The 9677-nt window shown below is 35.1% G+C and overlaps 2 protein-coding genes across 2 annotated transcripts; both read left to right on the forward strand.

Annotated features, from left to right (window-relative positions):
* The first annotated feature begins 1557 nt into the window (after nt 1-1557).
* LOC116135048 (TVP38/TMEM64 family membrane protein slr0305-like) lies at nt 1558-7434 on the forward strand. Its single transcript, XM_031420754.1, has 10 exons — nt 1558-1587; nt 1822-2043; nt 2160-2164; nt 3687-3741; nt 3865-3963; nt 4275-4361; nt 5163-5279; nt 6305-6397; nt 6686-6716; nt 7250-7434. The coding sequence occupies exons 1-10, from the start codon at nt 1558-1560 to the stop codon at nt 7432-7434; spliced, it is 924 nt and encodes a 307-aa protein (XP_031276614.1).
* Nucleotides 7435-8315: 881 nt separating this feature from the next.
* LOC116135042 lies at nt 8316-9605 on the forward strand. The gene has a single exon (XM_031420749.1). It carries the CDS (start codon nt 8791-8793, stop codon nt 9316-9318), a length of 528 nt encoding a protein of 175 aa, XP_031276609.1. The 5' UTR covers nt 8316-8790; the 3' UTR covers nt 9319-9605.
* The last annotated feature ends 72 nt before the right edge of the window (nt 9606-9677 follow it).

Consider the following 9677-nt stretch of genomic DNA (forward strand, 5'->3'; position numbering starts at 1 on the left):
AATATTGATGTCAATGTGTTTGACAGATCTGCTATACTGTAAATCTCATAAATCTCCGCAAAAGCGCATCTGCATGTCTCCCAGCTCTCAATCCCAACTACAGTTCCCTTAACCAAAACACTTGGATCTAATAGAACTCACTTCAATACATACAATAGGATTCTGGACTTCAGAAGAGCCTTCAAGTCTATGCATTGTTTTTGCCCTGCTCTGTTCTAGGCCCAAAAAGCCAACTCAGTATGTTGTAAAATGGGTATAGTACATAGACCTGTTTATGCAGATTCGCTGCTGGGAAATGGGAATTGGGATCAAATATGAAATGGATAGATGGTAGGGCATGTTATCTATGGACATCAATCCTTACCGCTTGTATTGGTAATTTGGTATTCTCTGTAGTTATGAAAACTCAATAAGGCCGGATTAAATGTGTACCCTATGGTCCAGTGGCTAAACAAACATCACACTAAATGAGTCCAGAAAAGACGGCTGCCAATAAGAGTTGTGGTCCTGGAGAGAGCCCATAAAACCTTATTGGGTTTAGTATGCGCAAATCCCAATTACAATATTTTTAAATACACACCGTTCATCTCTATGCACCCAAATTAAGCTGTCAATGTCATTATCATCAGTATCTTACACTTTATCGTTTCCCCTAAGCTATATAATCTATTATTGTATGAAAACCCCAACTTCCACAGAAGTTTAGCAAAATTCCAAATTGATTCCATGGTTGTATTATTCCATATTTTCATCCTTAAAGTAATGTTATTTTTTTTATTTTAACAAATTTTCAATATTCTACTGTAGCACGATGCACATTAACACACTAAAATACATTGGTGTTTTCTTTGGTAGAATATAGACTCATGTTAACAAAAGGCAGCTCTGTTAGTAGCATCCAAGCCAATGATTTTTAGCTTTTTTGTTTGATTCTGAAGTCCAAAATCACTTCGAAACCATTGTTGAATTCCCCACAACCTCTTCTACAAAATCCATATCTTATTTGCCGACCTCACTCACCGTTTTCGATCACCTCTAATAGTCACTAACAGTATAATTTAAGGATGAAAATCTATATAAAATAATCAGGGTATGAACTTGAAATTTTGTCAAACTCCGGGGAATTTGTCCTACCTTTTGAAATGATGGTTCTTAGTATACTCAAAATTAGGTCAAATTTTTAATGTGTGTATTTAAGAATAACTAACAATATTACACATAAATATCACCCATTGATTGCTAATATACAATTAGGTTTTATCATATCATTCCTCAATTTCTGTTTAGTTTAGTTTCGCAATATGTATGATAATTTTTATTTTGTTAATGGAAATTAGATAAAACTCAATTACCCAAAAAAAAAAAAAAAAAAAGAGACATTTCGATGCGTTAAAAACAGGCAATAATTGTTTCAATTATTAGATAAATATAATTAAATAAACCCACAAGGGCCACAACTAAAAAAATTAGTAGGATAAGCTTTAAGTCGTGTAGAATGTTTGGTAAGAACATAAAAAAATAAAAAAATCAGGTTTCCAATGAGTTAAAAATGAAATAATGACAACAAAGGAGGAGGAGGAGGCAAACGTAAATTGAACTAAAAGAAGGCAAGAAGTCCCTAAAAAATAGGAAAATAAATTTAGTAATAAAGCAAAATAATGAGCGATTTAACACGCAACAAGTCTACGATCTGACAAAGCCTGTAACTAACCTCCCTTGAAGCAAAAACACACTGTTTCAAAACAACAAAACATTATAACACTACACATTTTTGTTTTGGTTCTTTGTGGTGTTGCGTGTTGGTGACCATATGTATTTCAGTGTTTAAAGAGCTTTCAAAATCTGGCAAATTTAGGAGGATTGAGAGCTCGCTTGTCCTTGAAGCAAGCAACATCCGACCTTTGTAACGAAGACGAAGACTGCAGGCCTTGGCGTCGTAGATTGTTTATGGCTTTCACCTGGGGTTCTGCTCTTCGGATCACTCTTTTGATTCTTCTTGTTGCCGCTGTTGTTTTCGCTTTTTTTACTCTCCCTGTTGAAAAGGTTTCTTTTTCTTCCGTCTTTTTCGTCATTTTGTTTGTTTTTCTGAGATGGGGTTTTTGTCTTTCTATTTAATTTTTAGGATTTCCTTTCTGGGTTTTTGGTTTTTGTAATTTTAGGGCTGGTTTGTTTGGTTCTTGTTTGTATTTGATTGATGGGTTGTTATTTTTTGAGCGCGAGTCAGAGATCAATGCTGGGAAATAAGGATTTTGCTTCTAGTTTTTTGGGCTTGATTTGCAATCCAAGTTTTTGCTTTTTGTCACGAATTTGTTTATGCAGCAGAACTATATTATTCTTATGATTAAGATTTTAGAAATTAGATTAGTAAGAAAAGGAATAGTTGCTCTAATTAAGCCATAGTCAGATTCTATTGCTGCAAATTAGTTGTATTTCCTTACGTCTTTGTTAACTCAATTGGATATTGCATACTTATACTGCTATTGAATCTCCCTTACCATTAGTGTCTTGCCGTTTCACTGATTTATCTTAGTTTATTATGCTACTTGTATAAGTTTATTTGTTCCTTACCCAAAAAAAAAAAAAAAAAACTAGAGTTGACATATATGTATACATTTTAGTTAGTCCCCATCCAAATAATGACTTAATGATACTTTCTTACTCACAGATTTTTAAAATATCATTTTACTATCCAAATTTATATTTCGGTGGCGAACAGACAACAAATTTAGTTCAGGCTATTAGAGCTTTTGAAGAGTGGAGCCGATGAGTCTTTTGGTGGTGGAAGGTTGGATTTTACTGGTTAGGATTAATCGGAATTTGACTTGGGAGGGGTGGCTACGCAAACCCTAATCACTCGATTGTCAGAGATTGACAAGGTCGACGGCAGTAGGGTTTGAGGGGTTTTGGTGAGCGATGATCGGAGAAGAGAATGGTGATGATATGAGATTGCAACGATGTCGGAATCAGAAATGAAATATAAATTTGGGTAATAAAATTGTATTTTAAAAGTCTGATAGTGGGAAATTTTCATTAAGCAATTATTTGGGTGGTAAAAAGTCGTTTACNCGAGCTTTGTTCTCCATGGTTAGGATATTATGAAGCTTAGCGATGGTGTTAGATGCCACACTTCATGGATATGTTTTATTACTTGGGCTTAAAAGGAAAAATCAGACACCTTGAATTGAAGAGGTGTTCTGTGTCCTAAGATTTGGAGAACAAGATCCACATTTGAATTTTCAGAACTTTTGGTTCATCACCTTCGTTCAATTAAACCCTGTTCTTATGCATGGTTACTAACAGTCTGTGCCATATTGTGTATGTGTAAATAGTCTTGCATAACCATATTTCATGTATGATTAGGGACATAACCTTGTTTGGAGAGAACCATACATAACCTTGTTTGGAGAGAACCATGAAAACAATTTCATTTGCTTTGTCCCATCAGCATGTGGCTTACAAGCTCATAAGTCCCACCTAACTAGTCTCCCACCCTCAAATGGTGGGGAACTTCCATGTCTAGAAAGCTTCTTTGGTTCTTGGCCCCTTAGATAAGTGCGCATTTTGGCATCTCAAGAGGTCGTATAGGTTCTGGATTTGTGAACTGCAAACGACAATGCTGGAAGTCTTACTTTATTTATTTATTTATTTTTTAAACTGTAAACTGATTTTCAGTGGTTGATATGTAGGGCTGTTGCATATATTCCTCTGACAGTTTTGGCGGTTCCAGCATCCGTGCTTACTGTAAGTATTGAACTCTAATCTGATGCTTTAGCTAGCCTTGCACCTATTCTAACTTAACTTATGTAGATTTGAATATTAGTCCCTGGAAATTGGGATAGTTTTTGAATTTTGGTCTTCTTTCAGCTTGGTGGTGGTTATCTTTTTGGCCTGCCAGTGGGCTTTGTTGCTGATTCTGTTGGTGCAGCTGCTGGTGCTGGGGCTGCATTTCTTCTTGGCCGAACTGTAAGTTTATGAACTTTGATGATGTATATGCATCTCGACGTTCCACTCTTCGATTGATAGGCAAGGTGCATGCTAGGATAGAGTGTTTGTTAATATTATAAATATTAAGCAACTGTTAATATCACTTCTTTTCTCCACTTATCATTCATTGATGCCATTAGAGTAGTCCTAATTGCTATATACCACATTTCGTTTACCTGGTGTTCATATTTTGGCATATTATTTTCTTCCTTTTCAAGTCAATTTGAGTTACATGTTTGGTATTATTATAATTTTCATTTAATTTATTTTATTCGGGTATTCTTTCACAGATAGGAAAATCATTTGTTGTTTCTAAGTTGAAAGATTATCCACAATTTCGGTCAGTTGCCATCGCCATTCAGAGATCTGGTTTTAAGGTAGATGTGCTTCATATTGGATCTTCGAGAACTGAGTTGGTGCTCTTTCTCTAGCTTGTTCCTGTGTGTTCTGTATCTTAAATATTATTTCAGTTATTTTTTCACAAATATTTCATTTTGATGCTCACACTGATGCAAGTAGGCAGCATAACTATATTTTGTAAGTGGGCTATAATTGTAGTTATTAATCTAGCCTTATAATGAATTTTGATACTGCTACATCTTAGAGGTAAGAGTTGAATAGTGAGTGCGATGAAAACTTTTAGTTACTAGACCAATAATTATATTTATAATTAAATTTGGAATTTCTCTTCTCTCTCTCTCTCTCTCTCTCTCTCTCTTGTAATTATTAATACTACACCGAAAGTTCATTTCAGAATTGAATTTTTCAGGTCTCAAGCTTCTAAAGTCAGAAAGTCCAGATGTTTGAATTTCTCCATTTTCATCCAATTGTAGTTGAATAATCTCTCTTTTATATTATAGCATATTGACTATGAGCTCTCTTTTCCTGGACTTGAAACCTTCCTCAAGGAAAAATAAATTCTGTGAGAGTGGGTTTTCAATTGCCTGTATGCATTATACTTTTTTCTTGGAAGGATCTTTATAAGACATTTCTGTTGGAATTCATTTTTGCACATGCTTGACGATTAACATTGTATTTATTACTTATCTAAAGGATTATTATTGTTGTGAGAAAATGTGGCATGTAATTGCTTGCTTTTAGGTTCTCTGTCCTTTGCATGATACTTTGCTTTGAATTGCCTATGTGAGATCTCTAAACATCTTGATCTTGTTCAACAGATTGTTTTGCTGCTTCGGCTTGTTCCTTTGCTCCCATTTAATATGTTGAATTACCTCCTATCTGTGACTCCTGTTCCAGTAGGAGAATACATGCTAGCTTCCTGGCTAGGAATGATGGTATCTTCTTCTTCTTCTTCTTTCTCCTCCTATATTTATTTAATGATTATATCCGATAATTTTGATATGTCACACCATTTTGGTTTGCCTTAATTAGGCTGTTAATTGCTTGTCATCTCTTCATAAGATGCAGTGTGCAAAACATTTATCCATTTTGAAACAATGTTGCTTTACTTTTTGGGTTGTTCTTTATGCATTATTCAGCCTAAGTGTGATTGTTGTGGGCATGCTTTAGGTGCACAATATTTTGTTGTAGAACTATAGCAAGCCTTGACTACTAGCTGAGATTAGGGCATGTGGTGCATGGTGAAATTGTTTGTCTTAGGGCAGATAAAGGGAAGGTAGGGTTTCCTTGTTCCATATGCTACACGAGCATACCACATGTCATTTATCCATTTAATACTGACAATATTCTCACAGTAGCGTGCATGGATATGTTATGTTGGGAATTTTGTGCGTATATAATGTTAGCTTAGGGGTTCAAATTTATATTTTATTGGGGTAGATATATTGGTTCAGTCCTGTAACTTTTTCTGTGCCTTGTAGTCTTAGCAGTAATGTCAAAGGCTTTTTGGAAGGAATAAGTCATCACCCGTTTGTTTCTGTCTTAATATGGTTTGAGCGATGGAGAGTTAAGAATTTGTTCTTATCAATTTGCCATGATAGTCAATTGAGCAATTTTTAATTATATTTATTTATTTCTTTTTGTGGTAATTTGTACAAATTAGGTCGTCGTGGATACTAACTAGTTTAATTGGTAAGACCTCTTGTAAAGTAGATGTTGGGATCTCATTCTTCCCACACCAGGGTTGGTAGGATTTGTTTGGATTTGGGATGGGGTCATAAGGGTTAAAAAATAAAAGGGCACTTACTATTCGAATGGAGTGCTTGTCTAGAATGACCCTCCAGATCTGTCTACATGGATGTATGTGTCTGTTTGTTGGAGTTCTTGTCGTCCCGAGTAATGATGTATATGATCCAATTTTGGTGGTTTGGAAACATTTCTAATATGGTTTCCTTTGCAGCCGATAACTCTTGCATTAGTATATGTTGGAACAACTCTCAAGGATCTGTCTGATGTGACACATGGATGGAGCGAGTTCTCTAAAACTCGTTGGGTAAGAACTGTGTACTCTTATCTTTTGGGGCAGGCTTGCAATTTTTTTTTTTTTTTTTTTAAATGGATTTGGTTCTACTTATGGTTTTCCAAAACTAAAACCGAGTTGTAGACTGACCTATTTATGCTTCTGTTCAAAAGCTGTAATTAACATATGTACTTTTATGTTTTTCAGTCAGAAGGTTCTTGAAGGGTACATTTTATATTTCATGAGTCAGTCTAAGTGGATGTGGTACTTTCTCTTTATACTGTATTCTCATATATGTTTGCACCTTTGTTTTGGATGCAGGCATTTCTCGTTTCAGGTCTTCTGGTATCTGGTATGTTGTAATATATTGCACACATACTTATTGGGCTTGTTACGCTTCCACTTGCCATATATCCGATAAACTGAATCTATTCTCTAATTTTGAGCTTTCAATAAATTCAATTGGAATTCTGATTGATAAAGTAAATATAAAACTAGAAACAAAGCGGAGAAGATGATTATAGAAACGGAAGGAAATTGTGTATGAAATAGTAATTTTCTTTCCCAAGTTGAAGTGAGCTCAAGTGACTTGTGGACAAAGTAGAAAGAGTACAAATCTTGCTCTTACTGATTTTCTTTTCCATATGGGAGATAAATAGTAGCCAGTTTTACCCATCTGAATTGCCTTATAATACTCATGCCATTGTATGTTAGTATGTCTGGAATTAAAAAAGAAGAAGATAAATGTAAATAACCCAATTTTTCTGTTGTGAGCTTCATATATTTGGCACAGTACATCGGAGAAATACAGAATAACAAAATTTTAATATTGGGTACATTTGAGTGTGAGATAATCTGAGTTTTCCTTTTTGGGCTTGTTTGCAGTAATTTTAATGGTTTGTGTTACCAAAGTTGCTAAGTCTGCTTTGGAGAAAGCTTTGGCCGAAAATGAGGATATAGATGGTGTATTTGGCTCACCGCAGTTGCCAATTGTGGGTGAAACACCCGTGGATCTCAATCAACCTCTCATAATCAAGATAGACCATGTCGACGACAATCATGAAAAATGAAAAATCTCAAATTTATGTGTAAATTCTACCGTTCTCCTTTTGAAAGTTATATGCTAAGCATATGGTGATTGCCATTTATGGTCTGTACAGTTGCTTTGTTCACGAATGTAGTAGTTTTGAAAGAATTAGCTGACTACACAGTTATGTATCATTTAAGAGTAGCTTATATCTGCAATTTAAAACCAGTGAATAATAAAATTAATTTATTAATTGTTTTCAAGTGCATCATGCTTTAGATTTTATAATTTGCTATTGAGAACTTAACTTTAATTACCTTCGTGTCCTGCACTTTCTTCAGAAGAATATGGCTCTGGCTTCTGTTTGGAGGAACCGCTCTGTTTTGCTATTAGATTGTGCTCATTGGGAATGTTAATTCTCATTTGGTAACTGCAGCTTTGTTTCATGAAAGAAGAAATTTAAATTATCCTCATGAATTGAGATGTAAACAAGGTGCCTTTTGATAATCCTGACATGTGCTGTCTCATCATAACTTTTGCTGAGGGTCATATAAATTGATTTTCATTTACCTTTCTGACCAAACTGTGGCCTCCAAGAAGAGGATAGAATTATCTTGCTGCAGAAAATGTGCAGTTGTTAGGAATTAGCTGATAATGTGGGTCCTGGGCCCTCCGGTAATTGGGTGGTGGTTGAGTTAGTGAATGGTAGGTTTCACTGCTTAGAGGCTTCAAGCAACATGAACAGTAACTTAAATTTCATGGTGGGAACTGGGAAGGATTATACTAAGGTAGGTATTATATATATATATACACAAATGAGCTGGATTATACTAATTGACACTATATTGAACAAAATAAAATGCTTTCATATTCCACCAATCAGATGGTGCGATACAGAGAAAGTGCACTTAAATATAGTAAAGTTGGAGCTAATTTTCAGGGGAGAAAAAAAGAAAAAGATTTTGATTCAAAACTTAGGTAGGAGTAAATCAAAAGTAATTTTAATGATAAAAGGGGAAGCAATATAATGTCATAATCATCATGAATCTTTGAATGGATTTCGGAGTGCTATTGGTATCTTTTTTTTCCTTCCCAAACAAACGAGGGTAAAGTCAATTGGTAGCATTTTATTTATTTCTGTTACCATCACTTCTTTATCACTGTCTGCTAAATGTTGAAATTTGGGAGGGTTGTTAGGGACCTACCAATTTCTTTAGTGAAATCCTTAGGCAAGGTATATCTCATATGGCTCAACCCTTCATATACGTTTCATGGATTCCAATACATCAGGATTTTATATACCATCTGATCTTCCTATTGAGTGGACCAAACCTGATGATGACACCCTTTGACACTATTGATGCCGTGAGTCTATAAATGGACTAGAAATAGTAGTGAAATGATCTCTAATTACAGAATGCATCTGCTTGGAAAGCTGAAGGTGACCAAAAACATTGAGTCTTATACAGGGAAAATTCCAGGATTTGGTATTTTTCCTTTCGGTGGGTGCTTTGATGGGTGTCGTGATCACACTCAGGCTTCAGGATTTGGCACAAGAATCTGGAACCTGAGTGACAGGCCTGTGGAATTGCAAATAAGGGTGGGATCAATACTCAAAAAGGTTCATACACTGAAGCCTGGTTCTTCAAAAAGGCTGAAATGCAAGAGCATATACAAGGCTCATATGCCGGGTAAGAGTGGGAGCTCGAGTGCTCACAGCGGTACGAAGAGCTTTTTATATTACTATGATGAGACTTGTCACCCTTATATTTGGATAAATGACACTGGTTGTGATTCATTAAGGATGGTAAAGCAACAGTATATCAGTCTGGAGGACCTGAGGGATTATTCTGAGATCAGAATTTTCAGGGATCATCAAAGAGGCTGTGTATCAGTTCGCAAAAAACCAAGGCCGGATTTTTGCTGAACTCTTGTTTGTTATTTATTTATTTTGGTAAAGGAATTGATGGGTTGTTTTTTTTTTTTTCTTCCCTTTTTAACTTCTTCAACCTTTGATCTTAATTTGGTTTGCCTTTGCCATTATGCAGTATTGTAGCTAGTATTAGCTTTTGGATCTGTTTTTCACAGTTTAGTCCAATTATCTGGAAACACTTTATATGCTATATATTGGAATTGGACTATCATATTGTGTTTGTAACCATTTTTGACAGAGTTTTGACTGTTGAAAATGGAAGTGATTAAGTTACATTTTTGTTCTACTCTTTCTTCAGCTTGTCTTCAGTTGAGCTATTGTTTTTATTTAGATTCTGAAGCTAATTGTGCCAT

Source organism: Pistacia vera, unplaced genomic scaffold, assembly GCF_008641045.1.
Source record: "Pistacia vera cultivar Batoury unplaced genomic scaffold, PisVer_v2 Contig293, whole genome shotgun sequence".
Taxonomy (NCBI): domain Eukaryota; kingdom Viridiplantae; phylum Streptophyta; class Magnoliopsida; order Sapindales; family Anacardiaceae; genus Pistacia; species Pistacia vera.

Excerpts from the sequence above, each read along its gene's own strand:
- LOC116135048 (XM_031420754.1), top strand. The coding sequence starts at position 1,558 with ATGACAACAAAGGAGGAGGAGGAGGCAAAC. Across the intron at positions 6,398-6,685 it reads AGTTCTCTAAAACTCGTTGG|GCATTTCTCGTTTCAGGTCT; the intron begins GTAAGAACTGTG and ends TTTTGGATGCAG. Across the intron at positions 6,717-7,249 it reads TTCAGGTCTTCTGGTATCTG|TAATTTTAATGGTTTGTGTT; the intron begins GTATGTTGTAAT and ends GCTTGTTTGCAG.
- LOC116135042 (XM_031420749.1), top strand. The coding sequence starts at position 8,791 with ATGATCTCTAATTACAGAATGCATCTGCTTGGAAAGCTGAAGGTGACC.